Raw genomic sequence first — 20532 nt, 5'->3', positions numbered from 1 at the left:
CCTGGCAGGACCTGCTGGGCGCAGGCTGGGGCTGGCGAGTGAAGGCTGGCGTGGTTGCGTGCTGCTGGCGAGGAGGGGTAAGCTGTGCACCTTGGAGTCTCCTGCAGCCCAGAGGCCTCTGTGATAGCTGAACCGAACCCAGAGCTCCATTTCCGAGAAAACCCTTGGGATGGGGCTGCTCTCTGCTGGAGCCCGGCAGGATTGTTCTGAGCTGCAGCGGCCACTCAGTGTGAAATTTCTGCCTGGTTCTTCCTGGAGAGCACCATTACTGCAGCTGCACCCATCTTCCGGCCTGGCTTAGCCCCTTGTCCTCTGGGCCCTTCTTGGAGGAGTGCAGGAGAGGCTGGCACACTTAATCATGAGAAATCCAGAGGTGCCATCAAACTCCTCCCCACTCAGCTGGTGGCACTGGGTGTCTTGCCTTACTGCCATGAAGCTTGACTTGTGTGTGGGAGGTGCTAGTCTGGCCTGCACGAGTCTGGCCTGCGCCATGTAGCTGGGATTGGAGTTAGAAGCCCTTGCCTCTTGTCCTTGGTGTGGTGGGTGTGAGCCACGGAGCAGCATCAGCCTGCAGGATTGGTCCCCTGTTGCGCCAGCCTGAGCGCTGCCCACCTGTAGGACCCATTGGGCTCTCCCCTTTGGGAGGAGAGGCGCTGGGTCAGGGGAGGAACGGCTCTGGGTTTTGGTAAGGTCTGGGCCTAGTAGGGTGCTCCTGCCGGGGAGGGGAGACATGATGGGGGTGCTGGGGGGTTGCGGGGCCTCCCCTGCAGACCAGGGATGGTGCAAGCTGTGACCTTGGGCCAGACGAGTCTGACAGCTGCAGCAGCGAGGGAGGCTGCGGAGTGGAGTTTGCATGGTATGGGAGGGAAACGAGAGGCAGGTGTTTGTGGGATTTGTGTCTAAAACACTTGTCAAATACTTCTGGGCTCTTTGGCGCCCGTTGCTGGCACTGTGGGAGCAGACAACTGTGGAGGGTTGCCTCCCCAAAAAGCATCCACTGCCTGGAGCAGGGGGCTCTGGGCAAACCCCGACAGCTCTGTTGAGTGTACCGTGGCTGGGGCTTCTGTGGGGAGGGCACGGGGCTGTAACTTCACCGTGTCCCCTTGACTGTCACAGCTAGTGACTATGTTCGTCCTGGGGAGCTGCAGCAATGCCCCATCCACCGGGGATCGGCGCTGTTTCTGATGCTGACCCCATGGCAGGGCTGCTTCTGGCCTTTCTACACCGACACAGCAGCGGCAGGAGGGAAGCGGTGAGCCCGGCTTTTTCCGGCATCTGGCAGTGTCCAGCCTATGCCCCATCCCTAGAGAAATGGGGCCTGGGCAGGTCCATGTCAGCTTGCTAGCCGGCCCCATCCTGAGGGTGCGCAGCAGCGATGTGTGTGCTGGGTGTTGGGTCTCTGTGTTTGGGCACAGCTGCTCAGGTGATGCCTGCCACAGGGAGCTGTGGCCATCGGGGAGAGACCAGCTAAAAGGTGCCGCTGGCCGAGCCGGACCACAGCCACTGGGCACAGGGTGCAGGGAACCTGGGGGAATGGTTTTTGCCCCAGAGAGCTGTCAGGGTGCTGCATCACCAGTTGTTCCCCTTCTCCAGCGGGGGACACTGTGGGGACATGGTTGCACAGGCAGTTCTGCCTTTGGCGCCGATGTGCTGATAAGAGCTGGACTTGCAACTGCAGCCCCTCCGGCCAGGCCTGGTGTGAGGGGGCTGCTTGGGAATCACCTCTGCCTGTAGCCCCCCCTCTCCTGTGGGCTGCGAGGTGGGTGCTGCTCACGCAGCATCATCCTGCGCTGCGGGGGCACAGACCTGAGGAGGCAACCTGCCCCAGCGCTGCTCCGAGGGCTGCTGCAGCTCACGGGGGAGATGGTGTCTGGCAGCATGGTTCTTCCCCCTCCTTGCCTGCCCCGTCGTGGTCCCCCTGAGCAGCTCTCCCTTGATAGTATGGCTTGCAGCCTGCCTCAAGCTCCTGCATCCTCTCCATGTCTCTTAATGCTGTCGTCGTTGCTTGGCAGAGGCTGGTTTGTTTACTGCTTCCCTCTGCTACTGCAGGGTTGGCAGCATCCGACACATCTCTCGGGTGCCTGGGATGGGTTTAGGGCTCTGGGGAGGTGGAGAGCGTCTCCACTAGTCCCGGATGTGCCGTGCTGCTTCCTGCTGGGACTGCGACTGCAAGGTTGGTCTTGCCCGGTGGCGTTCAGGTAGCACCAAGCTGCAGGGAGATGTGTGGTCGGGCTCCTGCAAGGAGGCACTGCAAGTGGCTCAGCAGAGCAGATGTCCCCAGGCTTGTCCCTGAGAGCATCTCGTTCTTGCAGCTTTGCTCTGAGCGACACCGGGGTTGGCTCGGCCTCTTGGAGGGGTGATGTGGAAGGATGGAGTGCCTCAGGATAACAAGTGGTTAAGACTGGTGAACAGTCTCTTTATTGTGATTTTTTTTTTTTTTGTGTTGTGTCTTGCAGAAATAACATTCATCCCAGATTTGATGATAATGAAAATACAGAAAAAAGAAAAGCAGGTTTGTGACCCTTTCTCCTTCTCCCGACTCAGCTGGCAAGGTCTGGGGACCGTGTCCTGTGTGTGAATTGTTGCAGTTGATGTATGGTGGGGGGGGGCCTTGCATTTCCAGACAGGGCTGCAGCTCAGCACGTCAAAATTTGACCTGAGCTGCGGCCTAGAGCAGATGAGTCTGATGTGGGCAATTGAACGAGGTGGGATTTGTCTTCAGTAATGGAAATGCTCTTGATTTGGTTCTGTTCCCTGTGGAGGAGAAACCCTTCTTTTCCCTCAGAGTCCCTAGTATTGGTTCTTGTTTGAATCTCATCACATATGTATTACAAAACTGCATGTTTGCTGTGATTACTGCTAATAACATGATGCTCCAGGACTAACACCAGCAGGGAGGTTGGGGAAGATCGTGTCTGCGGGGCTGAGAGAGCTTGGCCAGGGAATCTTCCCTTGCTCAGAAGTAATCCCATCCTACGAAGCTGCCATTTCTGAATTGCCACATTGGATCATAACTACCCACTGCTCCTGGAGGAGATTTATGAGCCAGTGGTCTTTGTATTAAACCATGTGCGGAGGAAGAACCTGACCATCGGCACTCTGATAAGGGGAAGGGACCTGTTACATGCATGGAGACTCGCTCTGCCTGCCGGGGTGAAATATGGATGAAGGTATAAAACAAACTGGTCCACCCTGAGCTGATTTATATCTGTGCTGCTTTTAATGGGAAACCATTAAATTGAACACTGAGCTAAGGGATAAATCTGTTGGAGAGCACGAGCTGGTGCCATTTCTAGCCAGCTCTGAAGCAGCGTCTTGATACTGCTCAGGGCAGCTGCAGATTGCGCCGTCGTGGCAGGTTAATGGGGAGGAGGAAGGGAGGGAAGGGTTTGGAAAAAGATGAGTGTGCTGTTATGAGTTTGCAGCAAGCCAAGCGCTGCGGATATAAGCAGGTGTGTGTACAGAGCAGCGATACTGTAGAAAGCGGTGAGTTTACCAGTGTGTCCTAAAGATGCTGTGAAGAAGCAGAGCCAGCCTTAAGATGAGGAGGGGAGCACAGCAGGTCTTGTGTACCAGTACTGCTGGATCACGCCTGCCAGGGCAGAGGGAAGGCCTGGAGGAGAGCAGGGTGCTTTGGGGCACGGGTGAGTGATCCCTCTCCTCTGGTAGCGGAGCCCAGGTAAGAAATTCCCACCACTCCATTGGACTAATATAGCAGGTTTGGCTTCTCTGGAAATGGGATTGCTGAAATGACGTGGGTTTTAAGCACAGCAAAACCATCCTCCCCCAGCACTCGGAGATTTTAAAGGGCTCATCTGCCAAAGTGTTTTGTGTAACTGCCCCTGCAGATGAAGTCTGGGAGGGAGATAAAGGCATGACAGTGTGAGCAAGGAGGGGCAGGGGTCGAGCTGCTCATCTCCTGAGCTCTCTGTACCAGCAGCAGTGTAGGGTGGTCCTTGCAGCATGTCACCAAGTGGGCTGCAGCATTCCTGGAGTCGCCAGCTCTGCGAGGGCTGTGCTGGGGTGTCCCCAGAAGGGTCTGGGCAGCAGTCAGAAATGCTGCTGTGAGTTCATTGTTTGGAAGAAAACCTGGCCAAGCAGGGCTCCTGGGGGTATTCCTGATTGACGTGGTGGAGGGAGCAGCGGCTCCCCGAGGTGGGTGGCTCCCTGCCATGCTCTGCAGTGCCCGCTGAGCGGTGTTGGAGGCAAAACTAGGAAGGGGTGCCGTTCCATGTCTCCCTGGACACCTGAGCACAGGAGCTCCCGCACCTTGTAAACAGACTCCTCATGGCACCAAGGGGGGCTATTGCCTTCAAAAGTCAATTGAGCGGTCTCTCAGAGGAGGTGAGATGCTTGTGGTGTTCTCAGGGCTCTCAAGGGCCATGCGTTTCTGTGTGTGTCTCCCTGCCAGCCTCTCACCTGCAGAAGCTCCATCTTGGTACAAAAGCTGGAAAAATGCTGGCACCTTTCATATTGGTGAGGGATGGCAGGAGAGCTCTCAGCTTCTTTTGGGAATGGGTTATGGATGTGCTCTCTCCTTTCTCGAGTCCATGGCTGCCCTGAGCAAATGCCCTGTCCTGCCCATGTCCGCCACCAGTGGATTATGAAGCTTGCACTGGAGAGCTGGGACAGCAGCAGGCTGTCCTGGGAAGAGCTCTTCCCTGTGTCCCCTTGGTGCCCCCCGCAGCAGTGCCACCCGTCCTGCACGGATTGGGATGGCTTCGTGTGCAGGGCACTGCCAACTGGTGCACCAGATGAGGGGCTGTTGTTAGCGCAGGCAGGGTCTGTGTTTGCACGACTCCTCTTCCTTAGTAATGCATGAAAATCTGGTGTATTTGTCACCGAGCTGTGACTAACTCATGAAACCTGTCACTTCCCTTGTGACTTACAAGGCTTCGTGCCAGGGTGCCTTGACTGCTGGGGGAGGTGGGACAGGGTGCCTAGCTACCCTAGGGAGCAATGACAAGCGATGTATTTTCTTTGAGGACTTTGGCAGCACCATCATTCCCTGGGCGTCCTTTCCCGTCTGTGTCCTGCGCCTCCCTGGGCACTTGAAGGGTCTTCTGCTCATTTCTGCCAAGCTCTGACTTGTTGAATAACCTGAGCAATATCGAACTAAAATAAACACAGTTATTCCACAGTGCCTGTAAATCTCCTTATTCTACAGCCATGGAGTGCTCCCATCCCACGCGGACTGTAAGAGCAGAGCAGCATTGCTTGTCTCTTGGAGAGGGAGAGGATGGGAAGTCCTGCGACCCCTTAGCTCCTGCCTTGTCCTGGAGGACTCTTCTGACTCTTCAGCCTGGGCTTGGAGGCGGTGGAAGTGTCCCGATCCCCAGCAGCGCGCAGCTGGCGGCATGGGGCGGCAGTGGGGAGCAGCCTGGGGCTGCGGGCACCACATGGCTACTGTGCAGCCCTCGCAGCGGGGACACGTCAGGGCATGCAGGACCCCAGGAGTATCTGTGGGAGCTCTGCTTGCCTTTGCTTCAGGCATTCACTGCATAAAATTAAGATTTTTCCTGAATTTCATGGGTCTGTTTAAGTGAAACGTGAGCTTTGATGTCTAACATACTGGAAGCGCTGCCAAGGGCTGTTACTAGAGCTCCCCGGGGCTGGAGCAGAGTCCTGACAGCGGTGGGAGCTGGTGCAGGGGACTGGGGGCTCGCCAGCCTGCGAGCACTTGTGGCTCCGTCCCAGGCTGTGTCTGTGGGCTCCTGGCCCACCTTGGGCTTTTTTTGTTGTGATGAGACTGTCAGGTGCGATGACCCTTGGTGCAGGGTGCATGCAGGAGTTTTGCTCTGCCGAGCAGCGTGTGGGCACCCACTCTGGTAAGGATGAAAGGCAGAGGGAGCGGTGAGCTGACAAGGTGTCCCGCTCCTCCATCTGCTGCCAGGCATGCTGGTCCTGGTCCTCCCCCATGGTCCTGAGGGTTCCTTGCCCTGCTGCTGCTCAGGCCCTCCTCTTTCCGTGCTCTTTCCTTGCCTTCCTTCCCACCCTGCCAGAGAGGACGAAGCGGGGAGGACAGCCTGGCCAGCCCAGGGCAGCAGCGTTGCCCTCTGCCCCCGCCATGCCCCACGCCAGGGTGATGGGGACTTGCGTGCCTGCTGCCAAGCTCAGTCACGGGATGGAGCTTCCCGGCTGTAGCTGTTGAGGGCTGCGTCTCGGGAGCGGAGCCAGGCCCCACCTCCGTCACGCACCTCCCATGGCGACTGCAGAGCCTGCTCGGAGACATGACGGAGGGTGGCACTTGTGTATTTTTAGCATCTGCTGCATTGCATTAAGAGCTGGAAACGAGGGGTGTGGACACCCAGCGACTAGAATACAAGAGCCCGTGCTGTGCACGCCACTGGTGGCGATTGCAGCTGCCGGAGAGGGTGGCTCAACAGCCTGCTAAAACGCTGTGTATGGAAGAAGCTGCCCCCATGGGGTTCTGCAGCTGGCCGCACAGACTGGGCCAGTGGCTGCCAGTGTGACCAGAGGCAGAGCTGTGTAATTGTGCCCATCTCAGGCTGCTGGCACAACGGCAGCCCGGCTGGTGGCTTCGATCAGCGCTGTGGGGGTGAGCCAAGCAGCTGGTCTGCTGGGCAGCCCCTGGACATCGGCCTCTGTCTAAAAGAGCATGGAAACCTTTGATGACCCCTGCAGTCAGCATCCCTGTGGACGCTCCACGTACAGGACAGATCTCTGCAGGGTTTCAGCCGTGCCCTAGACCCAAATGCAGGGCTTCTGTGGAGGCGTCCTGCTTCTCCTGGAAGACCTAGTCCAGCATCCAGCGAACGGCGGTTGAATGGTACTGGCACTTCTGTGCAAGACAACGCGTGGCATGGCCACTGCTGCTGGCTCTGGTCACACTGCCTGGCAAGAATGTGTTGTGTGGTTGTCGTCTGAGCCTGGTGGCCAGGGGAGCTGGCTTTGTGCTTCGCGATGAACCATGAGAAGGGCTCAGCCGTGGCCTCCTCGCAGGATGGGGCTGCTGGTCAGACCCTGAGGCTGTGGCAGAGCTTTGCCCTGCTGGGAATGCTGTGCTCTTGGCCGGGGGAAGCCTGCAGGGCTCAAGGCACGGCCACAAGGTGCCGGATGGGCAGCAGGGTGGACATCAGGCTGTTGCTCCTTTTCCCATCCCACCCCCAAACTCGTGTGGTGCTGCAGGGTTTGGATGAGGGAGTGATGCTGGCAGGTGAGGAGGCTCCGACACCCAGCAGTGCCGATGCAATGTCTGCTTCATCCCCATCACGCCTCCCAGCAGTTCCGGCCTGTGATATCTACCGTCTGGGTCCAGGGGAGCCTCTCTCTACTCCCGCCTTTACGGCTGTCGCAGGGGAAGGGCCGAAAATGATGCTGGGCTGCCCAGCCATGGGGTGGGAGTCCAGGATCGCCGGAGCCAAGGAGGGTGATGTGGTCTCACAGGCTGTCGAGGGAGCGCAGCTCTGGGTTTGGGATGGTTCCCTCCTGGCTGGGCACAAGGTGCAGGATCTTCTGCCCCATCCAGCCAAGCTTGACTCCTTCTGCTGTACCTCTCCCAGGTGCTTGGGCCCAGTTTTCACTCATCTTCATCCAAAGCTGCCTGCTGTTCTCCATTCTCACTTGCCCCTTAGGACTCTCATCCCATAACATCATCCTGGCCCCCTGTCCTAGCTGCCCTTTCCTCTGTCCCCAGTCCCGTCCCTCTTCCCCTCCCCTCTTTCTCCTTGCAGTTGCTGTTCCCTCTCCTTCCTCTTCTCTGCTGTTGCCTTTGCAGGTGCCTGGTGAGGCAGGGCAGGGGCGAGGGGTTTGAACCCAGCTCAGTCCCGCTGGCCCTGGGCTGGTGCATGCCCTGGGCGGGAAAATGTTGCTGAACTTTGCTGTTCCTAAGCTCCCCGCACACATGCCAAGTGGACTTTTTAAACTGTTCCTTCAGGTCCCTGTGAACACAGCTCCGCTCTTTGCTGGAGGCGGCGGTGCATCTCGCAGGCTCAGCAGTTTGGGAGCAGGGAGGGAGCCCTTCAAGGACCAGGGCAGGATCCGCTTTACCTCCCATCTCCCGGTGGTGTTTTCCCCTAAGTCCTGAAGAAAAAAATGGGAAGTTGAGTCAAATTGGGACTATAAATGAAATTAAACAATTTTAAGTTAAGGAAACACACTATTAAGGCCCACCCTAACCTTGGCTTTGCCCTCTAATGGGGTCATGCTATAAGTGCTCTGTTAGCCTTCACGGCGCTCTGGGGGCATTTAAACATTTTTTTTGCCCTGACCTTCTCTTTGACAGTGGTTAGACGCGTGGGACAAGACTTCGTGCTCCAGCTGCTGCTGAGGGACTTGCTTTCCTGTATGAAATGTAATTTATAGAAGATTCCTCTGGGAATAAAAAAAATGCACAAACGTTACATAAAAGTGTATTCTGAAAATGTAAAATCATTACAATCGTCACCAAAAAAATGCCAGTTGAGAGACAGTGCAAAGGCACAGCGCTAAGGATAAAAAGCGTACTGGGCGTATGGAGGCTGCTTGGGTGCGGTACCAGAGGCTCAGAGATGGGCATCACCTACCAAATCCTGTAAGTCGTCGCCTTTACTTCCCCCCGCCCTCCAAAATACCCTGGAAACAACAAACCTGCGTGCTTAGATGGGCGTGTAAGAAGACACGTAGAAGAGACTTCTTTAGTTAAAAAAAGTTGTGCTAAGAAAAAGGATGCGTATTCTGGGAATTTAAAAGCAAACCTGTAACACGGCAGGATTAAAAGGATTTTTAGGAACCCCTTGCTAAAGACATGGAGTCTAGTAATAAATATTTTTTTTCAAATTTCTCAGGACTAAAAAGCCTTTAAGAGGGTTCACAGGGTAAATAAGTGATTGAGGTGTCAAGTGGAACAGAACAGCTCGGTCAGGAAGGCTCCCAACCCAGAGCCATCCCTGATGCCACATGCATCGGAGAGTTGCCCTTAAATTAAAGTGTTTGATAAAGACATTTTTGAGCAAAGTAACACAAGCCACCAGGCTTTGATGGTGTTTGCTCTAGAATGGTAAAGGAGCCTGTTTAGGCGTTGGGAATCGCTAATAAATAGCGTTACGGGCTGTTGCCCATGAGGGCCACATCTATGGAAGGTGAGGTTTAACAAATGTGGAATGAAAAGCCAGTATGTTTACTGGGTATTGGATAAATGGTTAGGAACTATCATAAACATTTTATCTGTGAAAATACTACACTGGTAATTAGTCGGTGTGGCTTTTGTAAAGCAACGTTAGCCCTTGCAATCTGCCGAGGATTTTAAAGGTAGTCAGATCCCAGGGGTGAGTTTGGTCTAGGCTGGAACAGTGCTCGTGGGCTCCCAAACAACTGTTGAGGAAGTTTCTCACTGAATGATTTTAAAGAAGTTAAACATTGTCCTGATAAGAGGTCTTTCTGTGAATTAGTGACTGGTTAAAGAATAGGAAGCAAAGTACAGGAAAAATGTCTCTGCTTTCATGGCGTGGAGCAGTGGAGAAGGCGCCAGCCGATTCCTGCAATCATCTGAGATGCTGAAATGGAAACGGAGTCTGAAGAGTTGAAGAAAGTCTTTAGATGTGCCAAGTAATGCATATGGGGGAACCAGCCATGCGTGTATCTTCACTCGGGGGTGTCCTCGCTCTTGGAGGAGACTGTGAAACGTTGGCAGAGAGCTTGGCATCTGCCTGCAGGTTGTCCCAGAGGCTCATTCAGTGGTTTGGAAAGGGAGGAGGAACAGAGCAGAAACCCTCCTATGTGGTACCTCTGTGTGCTTTCCTACTGCCACCCCACAGCTGATGGGATTAGAAGAGGTGCAGAGAAGGATGAGGCAGATGGTCTGAGCGCCGGCCCAGCCCGCCTGCAAGGAGAGGGAGACTTGTCACCTGTACCTTAGCTGGGCCAAGAGAGTTCTGCAGGGGAAGGATGTGATGGAGAACGGCCAAACAGTGAATGGGACGGAGTGGGTTACAAGGAAATCCTCCTTCTTGCTCTCACGCCTTGAGAACCAGAAGCCGCTTAGGAGGGCAGCACGATTTAAACAAAATCAGTGGGTTGTGCCCATAGCTTGCAGTTTGTAGTACTGAATGGCACTGGGTGCTTTGGCGCCCGTGGTTACGGGTGGGTTCATGCGGCTGTTAGCTCCCATGGTCTGGATGCAGTCCTGCCACTGGAGGTCCCGAGCCACAGCCAGCCTGGGCAGCTGGGGAGGCAGAGCACGCTGCCTGCCCTGCCCCACTCCTGCCCCCTCGGGGTCACAGAACTGGCCTAGAGGGGTCCTGGGCTGGTCCAGAGCAGCCAAGGGGAGCCCACCATGCCTGCTTGCTACAGCAGCATCCTGGGGCTACAGTTTGCCACGTTTAGGCTCCTGGAGCTGGAGGTTTCTCCCCTGTGAAGGGAGTCTGAACGTGGTGGTGTGTCACTGCTGGCTGTTGCTGCAGACACAGTGGCCGGTAGCCTGGGCAAAGCCATAGGCAGCCTGATGGCTTGTGGAGATGTGTGTCTCAGGCCACTCAGCTTGGAGGGCGCTGCTGCAGCAGAGCTCCCCGCGGTGCTGTGTCCCCATCGGTGTGACACGGGCCCTTCAGCTCCTCGCTGTTTGGAAGCAGAGGTGGTGGTTCCCTGTGGCACAGGGGCAGCACCTGATGCTCCGGCCCCAGCTGCGCGGGGGTGGTGTGCTCCTGCCTGCCACAAAGGACTGGCCGGGCTGCCGCAGGCAAGCTGCGAGTGCGCTTTGAAGCCACACAGGAGCACAGATGACACTGGCGCTGCTTTCTCAGGCTTTTCCTGTTGATGAGAAGCCAGGATAAACCGAACCTCATCAAGGGCAAGTAGGAAAAGCCCATTCCCTGGCTCGCAGCAGTGCGCCGAGCTCTGACTGCGGATTTGTAGTCCGCAGCACAGTCCTTTGCGGATGGCAGGAGCTTGCCATGGGCTCGTAGGAGCATGACGGGGAGCCTTTTTCCCTGAAGATAAACCAAGCAGCCTTGGGTGCAGAAGGGTTTCTGGGGCTGGCAGTACCTTGCCCGCAGTCGGTGTGGAGGAGCCTGGTTTCCCTGCCCCTCTGTGCTTCTGCTGCCTGTGCGAGGCCTGGCTGTGAGCTGCTCGGTGCCACAAGCTGGTGTTTGATGGCCCTTTCATGGCAGGGCCTGTGCCAGAAGCTTCTGGCTGCTCCAGCTGGTGGCAGGTGCTGCTGCTTGGTACCACCGCTGCTTCCCGGACGCAGCAGGCTGCGATGTCTGGTGCCCACGGGGCAACCCATGGCAAAGTGCTGGCAACTGCTGGATCTGGGGGCCTGCAGCGCTGCCTGGGAGGTGTGCTGGGGTGGACATGTCTGTGCTCCCACCATGATGGGCTTGCCTGGAGGCTGGAGGGGCTGTTGGCAGGCAAGAGGTGATGCAGGAGGAGCGGAAGGGTTGTATTTTCACAAACCTTGTGACAGCTCATGGTTTTTTATATAGAGCTTTCAACTTTTTGTTGCAGCAGGGCTTGTGGCAGGCTGGGATGTCTTCGTCAGCAACCACAGAAATGCCCTTTCCGATTTGCCTCAGCAGCACAACGAAGCACGAGGCAGACCCCCACAAAGGAGGTCACGGTTTGAGGCCTGCTCTCCTGACGGCTTTGTCAGCCCCTCTCATGCGGTGGGGCCTGAGGCTTCTGGCACATCCTGGCGGCGGACATGCCAATGGCGAGCAGGACCTGCCTGGGCTCCATAGCCTGGCTTGGAGCTGTAGGTGCAGACAGCAGATGGGGCAGGGGGGGAGCTTTGGACCACTTGGCTGGTGTGCGGCGCCGGAAATCATGAGCCACTCCCCTACTCCACACTGGTTTGCTGGGAATTGCTGATGCACGCCATGAGAGGGATGCTCTGGCCTGGCCGTCGTGGCTCAGCTCCCCCAGGCACAGGCTGTTGGGGATGGAGCTGCTCCAAGCGCTCAGTGCTTGGATGGCACCAGAACAGCAGTATCCAGACCTGTTGCTCGTTGGGTGGTCTCCCCCTTGTGAGACTCAGGGCTACAAGCTGTGGCTGGGAAGGGGTAGTTCACCCTCCTGCTGTGCAAAGATGCTGAAGATTTGCTTTCTGTCTGGTATCTGCACTTGGCTGCTGTTCAGCGCAGAAGCAAAAGGAGATCCAGGCTCCTGGGGGTCTGTGAGCTTTGTAGCTAATCCAGTAAATTGTTCCAGCTGATTCCCAGCTTGCAAGATCTGAGGAATGCAAAGGCTGGGACTGATCCTGTTGCTGAGCCTGTGGGCTCAGAGGCAGCATTTACAGTGCTGAATTTTTTCTAGCCCAGAACAGGTTCCTTTTAATTGCTTGGGTGTATTTTGGTGGCTTGTCCATGTGACAGAATGGTTGTTCTCCCCCGTCCCAGGTCGCTGGAGCAGACAGGCAGCAGGGGCCGGGGCAGTGCTAGAGGTGGCCATATGCTGGCAGAGATGCTGCTGCCGCCTGCCTGGCTGGTGCCAGATGTGCTGGCAGCCCCACTCATGGGTGGCTGCAGGGGCATCGGGGGTCTTTTCCCCTTACCAGCCTGTTCTGTTTAATGCTTCCATCTAATCCAAATCAGAAATCCGTGCATACAGAGTGCCCTGAGCCTAGACCACCCTGAACGGGCTCCAGTCCTCAGTCCATAGGATGTAAATATTTACATGCTCTCCCGCAGCTCTGAAGAGCCGGGTGGTGCTGGGAGCCCGCGGGGCCGGGGCATTGCTGCCAGAGGCACTGGCACCTCAGCACCAGGGAAGTGGCTTGTGAATGAGCCAGCACCTCTGGTGCAGGGCAGCCGTGGGTGCAGGGTACCGGCACGAGCTCACCAGCCACCCTGTCTCATGGGACAGCTAACCAAACACCTGTCTGCAGGACCAGCTTTCCAGCCCAGGTCACGCTGCTGGGCTTGGTCTGTTGCTGATCTGCCAGCCCAACCGCGGCAAGCCAGGCCGGGGATGGCCACAGCTTCCCTCTGGTCATGACCAAGCCGCGCATTAAAAAGAGTTAATCTGGGGGTTGTGGGTGAAAAGCGTGCCATCTCCTGTGAAGGCTGTGGGGTTTGCTCTCCTCCTGCGGGGCTGGAGGAGCGGCTCAGACTGCCTGTGCCGCTGAGCCAGCGGGCTGAGACCTGCCTGGGTTCCTGGTGTTGGCAGGCACTCGGCAGTACCACGAGGGATCGGTGCTGGCCGTGGCCCCAGCTGCTCTCTGGTGGCCCCCTGATCACAGGCAGAGAGGAGAGGGTGCAGTGGGCTGGCTGGGTGTGCAGGCAGAGCCAGGTGTTGCCTGTGCCACAGCCTTGGGCATGGCAACTATCCGGCCCAGCAGCTGAAGGAGAGCCCGACGCGTTGCTTTCCCCATCCTTGCTGCGTACGTCTGTGCTTCTGCCCAGCCCTTTGGGCATCCCTTGCTCTCCCCACCTCCGGCAGCTGCTGCAATGGATTTTTCTGGTCCCCAGTAGGAATCGTCACCCATAGCTCCCTTCCTCAGGCTGTCCCCTGCCAGCCCCACCAGCCCGGGCTGCTCCCTGAGGAGCCGGGGTTGGGGCTGACGAGCCTGGGCTCCTTATCGCAGACACTCCTGCTGCTGCTCAAGCAGAGCTGAGCCTTTTCGTGCTGTTTTCTGGTTGGGCCTGACACAGCAGCAGAGCACGCCGGGGAGGCAGCTGAATTCCTTTCAGTGTTCAGTGCTGGAAAGTTCACAGGAAGTGAAGGAAGAGCCGGAGCAGGAAGAGCAGCTCCGTTCTTCTGGGCTGGAGGGAGCCCAGCGCCCAGCAGCTCCCAGGAAAGGTGTCCATCTAATCTCCCTCTTCTGTCCTGAACTCTGTCCTGAGCGGGCTTGGGGGCCTGCCTCTTGTTGCTGGAGGCTGCAAGGCGTCCTTAATTCCCTCTCCCTTCCCTGTCGGGACAATCCCTGGCTCTGGGCAACGGGCAGGCAGTGGCCTGGGTGCGTGGGTCGCTCTGGGTCTCAGCAGGGTGGGGTGTGGAGTGGGCAATCAAAGGCAGGACTGTGCTTGGGGACACAGCAGGGGGGCCAGACGCCTCCGCTCCGGACCTACGTGGGCTGGTGGGGAACCGAAAGGCATCTCTAACCTGTCAGCCTCCGTCGGGTAGGGAACGGCGGTCCTCCCCTTGGAGCTGTGTATGTGTGTGGTGGCCGTTAGCCATAGTTCCCCGAAGGTCGAGGGACATTGCTTGCGCTGCGCCCGGGTGATTAGAGCCTCGCCGGGGCTGCAGTTCCCCCTAGAGCACCTGCTGTTTCTATATCTGCCATTTGCTTCACACGCTGCCTTTCTGTTCTCTCTGCAGCCGCCAGGCTTCAAAGCGCTGAGCCGCTCCCCAATGTCGGATGCCTGGGAGTGCAAGGCGCAGGACCCGTTTGCCAGCAGCGAGGAGCAGGACGAGGTGCCCAACCAGGTGACAGTGACGGCCACAGCCATGGGCGGCCAGTGCCAATGTCCGGAGGAGGAGCCCGACGGCGCTCCCCAGAAGCGGACAAGCACCCAGAACGGGATGCAGGACAGTGGGGGCGGGGGCACAGGCGTGAAGAAGAAACGGAAGAAAAAGGATCTGGGAGAGCAGGAAGGGGGAGAAAAAGCAGCTGTGGAGGTGAAACCAAAGAGGAGGAGGGAGCCTAAAGAACCAAAAGAGCCTAAAAAGGTTAAGGAGCCCAAGAAGCCGAAGGAGCCCAAGCAGAGGGAGGTGGCCAAGAAGCCCCGGAAACCTCGGGAACCCAAAGCCCCCAAGGAGCCTAAAGACAAGAAGAGCGGCTCTGAGCCTGGCCCCAGAGCAAGACCCAAGAAGAGCAGGTGGGTAGTGGTGTGACCTTGGCTCTGTGCCTGGCGTGGATGGGGCTGTGGGCTCGCAGGAGTTTCGTCTGAGAGAGCTGTGCTGGGCCACCACATTGCAGGGTGCGTGAGCTCCTTGTCCTGAAGGCTGGCTGTGGCGGTCGGGAGGCCAGGACTCCCGGCTCTCCAGGGAGGACAGGCGGGTGCCCTTCTGGGGATGAGGCCCTGTGAGACCCCACGTCCAGAAAAGGGCTGAAGACTCCTGGCCTCTCCTTGGCTTGGCCTTTGTTCCAAGTGTCCTGGGGGGCAGAGGGACCTTAGGGAGGTGTCTCACCAGGACAGTGAGGTGCTGTGTGGCAGAGGGCCTGTCGTGTCTGGTTTGGGGCCCAGGCAGAGGATATGTGAGACGAACCTGACCCTGGGCTCTGTGTGCAAGGGTCCCCGCGCCCCTCGGGGCCAGCAGCCTGCCTTCCCTCAGCTCAGGTTTGGGAGGATGGTGGAGCACATAACCTTCTCCTCCCTCTCCTGGGCGGCAGGACCTGTCCCTCCCTTGCAGCTGTGGAGCTGCTGGCAGCCAAGGCCAGCAGCAGGGAGGCCTGAGGACTCCCTTGTACTGCACAGCCCAACGCCTCCGCCTCCAGTAATTCCTCATCCTTTTAATTAACAGGCTGATTGGCCAGAAGCTCTGATTTCTTTGCTCTGATTTCTTTTTAATTGGGAATATGTGCAGATAGCAGAGCAGGACTCAGCAGCACCCACATCATTTGGTTCACTGTTATGGACTGGCGAAAATAAGTGGGTTTTGGAGAGTCCTGTACAAAGCAGGCCTATCAATTGGAGCTGGGCCCTCCTCCTATACTATAAATAATGCATAAAGTTAGTATATTTCTACTATAAATGGGATGAGTACAGGAGCCATCTGGGAAATTTTCAGCAAAACCTTTCTTTGTTGGAAAACACCAGTTTGGTAGAGCTTCTCGAGGGGACTTTCTGGAAATGGTCACCAGAATGGGTGTCCCAGGGTCTGTGGGATCTTCCCATCTCCCCCGCACCATGGCTGCCCACAGGACACGTGTGCGGGGTGAGGACCGAGCCCTGGGTCTTCCACAGCCCTGCTCCTTCAGACCTTGCTGAGAGATGGATCCTGGAGAGGCCAGGGTTGCAGAGCTGATGCCGGGTGGCCATTAGTGTCATTGGCGCAGGCTGGTGGTGAACAGATGTGGGGCAGCAAAGCTTCTGCGCCAGGCTGGTGGGGAGCTCAGCAGGGCAAGAGCTGGTCCCAGTGTCCCCGGAGGGTCCCTGAGCTGTGCAGCACTGTCACTTCTGGTCTTCCTGAAGCCTGGGGCTCTGCACATGAGGAAGCCAAGCGCCCACATCGGTCCTGGGCTGGTGAGCCAGAGCAGATGGGGATGGACAGATCAAGTGGACAGTGCCGGGAGGGTGAGAGAAGGGCTCTTCAAGGCCCCAAGGAGGGCTGCAGCAGAGGGGCTGGAGGTGGAGAGGGAAGGGGAGGGGCTGCAGGCGGGGATGGGAAGGGTGAAGCCCATGTAAAGACAGCATTAGACACTGAAGAGGATCCCGGGATGAGGGATGCAGCTAGCAGCTTTTCCTACTGACACTACTGCTCCACCAGTAAGAAGCTGCCATATCGGCAGTTCGCAGAGGTCCACCCCTGCAGTGGGACCTTTGGGACCAGACCAAAGCAGGGGAAACCTGGGGAAGAGCAGACCGTGGAGGCTTGGTCTCCTGGAGGCACTTATGGCTCTTGCCCAGGAGCTTGTTGCCACCCTGGCAGGTCCCTTGGCTGCCAGTAGTGCTTTTACAGGGTGCTAAAAGCAGCCCCTAACAGTGTGACCCGTCATGGGTGGCTGGTGGGCAGGTCACTCTGCTAGACTGGGAGCTGTGGTGGGGTAATCCCAGATGAAGAGCTGGAGACCCTGGTCCCTCCTGCAAAGGCACGGCAGGGTCTGGGGGTACGAGGAGGGGGGCTGAAGGGGGATCCACTTGCTGTGCTGGGGGCCAGCGTGTGGAGCCCTGATGAAGAGGTCACTTCATGCAAAGAAGAGCAATTAATGTAACTCCATAACACATCATGCATCCAGAAGAAACTGTGTGTGGGAGTCTGGGAGTGCCGCAAAGCTCTGTGTTTTCCTTATGCCCTGTCCCAGTGGATCCTGAGCCCATGGTGCTTCCTCTCGCTCATCCGTGCCTTCCAGGAGGACCTAGGTCCACCCCTGCTGCTTGGAAAGTCCAGCCCATGGGTTCTCCTTGCAGCTTCCCCCCCTCCACACTCCCTCTTTGGCCCTCTTCTCAGGCTGTTGCCTCGGCCTCTGGGTCACCCACGGGAGGAACAGCCGCTGGGTGGAGGCACCCATGGGTGTCAAGGGGGAAGCTCTGTAGGGGAGCAGGGCTGTGTGTGTCCCCGCCGTGCCCGCTGCCCAGGACAGAGGCAGGGAGGTGGGCTGGAGGCCCCTGGCAGTGCGGGGAGGGAGAGGCGAGTGGCAGGCAGGGTAAGCACTCGTGCAGATGAAATGATTGCTGGGATTCCTCTAAGTGGCAGATAATGGTGGCATAATTTCTTCTAAATTATTTCTAATCATAGCCAACTACTGGTTCATGAATGAAGCAGTTGTTAATTGTGACTTGCAAATCAATATCTTGGGAGTTATTGCTCGGGTGGAAGCAGTGCTCGCCGTGCATTTTCAGGGCCTCTAATTGAAGCACGGGTGCACGGTCAGGGCATTTTTGGCCTGAGCAGCAGATTTTTAACTGCTTGTTTTTTGCCAGTCCCAGGCAAGCAGTGATTTTTCTCATGTAAAACCTTGACGTGGCTTTGAAACTAACCGTTCCTCTGCTGCTGTGCAGGTCTGGGCTGTGGAGGGGATGGATGGCAGGGCTGTGAGTGAGGAGTTGCTCAGCCCAGTGACAGGCACCAGCTCTTTGAAATCTTTCCCTTAAAGTGTTCCTTGCAGAGGGTAAGGATGGACAGGCATGTTGGGAGCGGTTGTTTCTTACTCTGGTGCTTTCTGGGCATGTTCCCGTGCGCGGGCAAGTTGTGGTGGGTGCTGGGTGCCACCCAGGGCCGGGTGGCCCTGACCCCGAGAGCATGCCATGGGGCTGGGCTGCATCTTCGCATGGTTTATGTTTGCAGGAAGGTGGTGGGATTCACTGGGAGCAGGCCCCAAATACTCTCTGCTACTGGAGCATGGAGGACAGTTGCCTGGTGGGACAGGGTCTCCCAGTGGGCCCTTGGAGGTGGTGGTCGTCGTGGGCCGTTGCACCGGTGGGAGTCTGGGACCTGCACTCTCCCCGTGTTTGGGGTGATCATGGGGCTTAACTTCCTCCGGCTGAAGGCACAGGTCAGCGTCTGCTCAGCTTGGAGGGGACTCGGTACTGTGGCTCAGGGAAGACAAACCATGAGCTGGAGCAGCTTCTGTCTCAACACTGGTGTAAAGGTTTACTGGAGACTGGCAGGGCTCTGCGGCACACATGGGAGGTGGCTGCCAGGATGGTTGGTGCTTCTCAGACTAGGCTAGAAGGTTTGTCTCGGGGGTGCCAGGACACAGGTTGCCTCTGGAGCTGCTGAACTGCATTCCTGACTTTCGGCGCAGGACATGTTTGTGAGTGCTCTGCTCAGAGCAGGCACCTCATCGCCTGTTGGGGTCGGTGCTGGGGAGATCCTCCTTGCGCCTGTGCTGGACATGTCTTGTTCTCCCAGCTGGGGCACAGGTTGCCACGCTCTGGTGCAGGACCTGCCTTCACTGCGGAGACTTCATGGTCCGAGGAAGGGGTCACCCTGCCTAGAGGGGAGAGGCTGGCCTGGTTCCTCCTGGCTCATTGCCACACCTGAGCCACCATCCAGAGCGTCCTGACCTCAGGCATCCAGGCTCCCCATGCTGAAGGAGCAGCGAGGGCTGGCCATGAGCTGAACCCCAGCTCCTGCAGCCCCTCTGGGGCTCTTTCCCTGGCTGGTGGGACACCCCCAGCCCCTTTCTGCCCCACACCAGGGTGGGGCAGGTGGACCCTTCCATCCCAGTATACTGGAAGTGAATGGAGAAACACTTGATGGTGATCAATGAGCATCACTGACTGGGGATCCCTAATGGCGGGGGAGACCCCAGGAGCCTCGAGCTGCCTCTGGGTGATCTAGTGGCAGCAGAGCCCTGTGTGGGTGCCTGCTGGCTCTCCCCCGGGATCCCTAGGACAAGATCTAACTGTCAGTCTGTCTTGGCAGCAAGGACACCCCTGTGGAGAAGAAGAAGAAAGGGAAGAGGAAAAATGAGATACCAGTGGACAGTTTGGATTTGGATCAGGATCTCCTGAGCCCGTCCGTGCAGAGTCCAGAGGAGTCTGGAGAGTCGGCTGACAGCCAGGTACGTCCAAAATCCTCGGCTGGCTGCTGGTGGGGGAATTCCCAGCTGCCTCTGAGTGGGAGAAGAGCTGAGCCCTGGGGCACAGTGATCAAGAGAGCACTTTCAGCAGTGTGACTGGTAGACCCCAGCCCTGGAGGGCAGCCGATGGCTCACCTCCAGGGCCGGGGTCTGCCAGCCACACTGCTTAGTCAGCTGGTGGCCCTGGGTTGGGTGTACACTGATGTCCTGGGCACTGCGTGTCCCTCAGCCTTGAGTTTCCGTCTCCTCCATGGCTCCTGGCAGCGTGGGGAGGCAGGTCGGCCCTGCAGGGCTGGGCAGCTGCGTGTGTCTCCGCAGGGCTCTGCTGCTTCAGGTCTCGGGGGCTGATGGGGCTGTGTGGGACAGATATTGATGGAGAGCTTGGCAGTGCTGTGATGGGTTTACCTCCGAGGGCTGCCTGTTCTTCCCACCACCTCCATCCCACTGGGTCAGGGGGTGGGCTGAATATCAGGCAGCCCTGGGGCTTTCTCTCCCCTGTTCAAGCAGGGAGGAGGTACTTGGTCTGTCCATCTCCCCCATGACTGCCTTTTTGATCTCATGCACAGAAACGCCGCTCAGGACGGCAAGTGAAGAGGAGGAAGTACAACGAGGACCTAGATTTCAAGGTGGTGGATGATGATGGCGAGACAATAGCCGTGCTGGGAGCTGGGCGAACCTCCGCACTCTCTGCATCCACTTTGGCCTGGCAGGCAGAGGTAGGGCTGGATGTGGGACAGGGTGACGGGGCCTCCTGCCTCCCACAGGGTGTCCCAAGGGTGTCAGTGTCAAGGTTCGAGGAAGTGGGGGATCCCAGCACAAGGGTGGGGTGAGAGTGTGCTTTTCTGGGAGGGTGCAGGCTGGCTTTGCAGGGACTGTGAGTGCACAAAGGGATGGGCGAGAGACGTGCAGGTCCAACTGCCCCATGCTGCTTGGAGACTAAGGCTTCTGGAACATGTCGTGAAGTTGAACATCTCCCTGAAAGCATGACCCACCCATTGCCCATATCTACCTTTGGCTCCTGTCTCAGTAGCTCTTTTCCATGAGGTTAGTATATTATTTTGGCTCTGCCAGACGAGGGCTTTGTAGGTGCCAGGTGATAGTTTTCTGCCCACATTGCTGCTCTCCGTCAGTGCCTTGGAGCGTAGAGATGCCCAGCCGGACACCTGACAGCCAAGCTGATTGTCCAGGCAGCATGGTAGGGATCTGGGCAGCGTGACAAGGACCAGCCAGCGTCACTGCAGTTTGGGCCTCGCTGCCCTGCCTCCTCTGCCGACGGGTTCAGCACTGGCTCCTGGTGGGTGCTGGCAGTTCCTTCCTGCTGGTCCTGCAGCTCATTCACTCCCTCAGGTCGCTAACAAAGCTGACAGATATTAATAATGGTCACTAATTGTTTTCATAGTGTTCCCGTG

General features: G+C 57.5%; 1 protein-coding gene across 17 annotated transcripts in view; it reads left to right on the top strand.

The window, feature by feature from the left end:
• Nucleotides 1–20532, top strand: part of CHD6 (chromodomain helicase DNA binding protein 6) — a 92979-nt gene that overhangs the window by 29194 nt on the left and 43253 nt on the right. For 12 of the 17 annotated variants that reach the window (XM_074605610.1, XM_074605598.1, XM_074605597.1 and 9 more), the window contains exons 1-4: nucleotides 633–2512; nucleotides 14254–14753; nucleotides 18967–19105; nucleotides 19690–19839. In XM_074605610.1, coding sequence (XP_074461711.1) covers nucleotides 2360–2512; nucleotides 14254–14753; nucleotides 18967–19105; nucleotides 19690–19839 — 942 coding nt within the window. In that variant the 5' untranslated portion in view covers nucleotides 633–2359. Of the gene's footprint in view, nucleotides 1–632; nucleotides 2513–13602; nucleotides 13735–14253; nucleotides 14754–18966; nucleotides 19106–19689; nucleotides 19840–20532 lie in introns of those variants that run through there. The other 5 variants (XM_074605604.1, XM_074605595.1, XM_074605607.1 and 2 more) reach the window with 3 other exon arrangements.

This window comes from Larus michahellis, chromosome 12 (genome assembly GCF_964199755.1).
Source record: "Larus michahellis chromosome 12, bLarMic1.1, whole genome shotgun sequence".
NCBI lineage: Eukaryota > Metazoa > Chordata > Aves > Charadriiformes > Laridae > Larus > Larus michahellis.
This window is presented reverse-complemented; position numbering and strand designations above follow the sequence as displayed.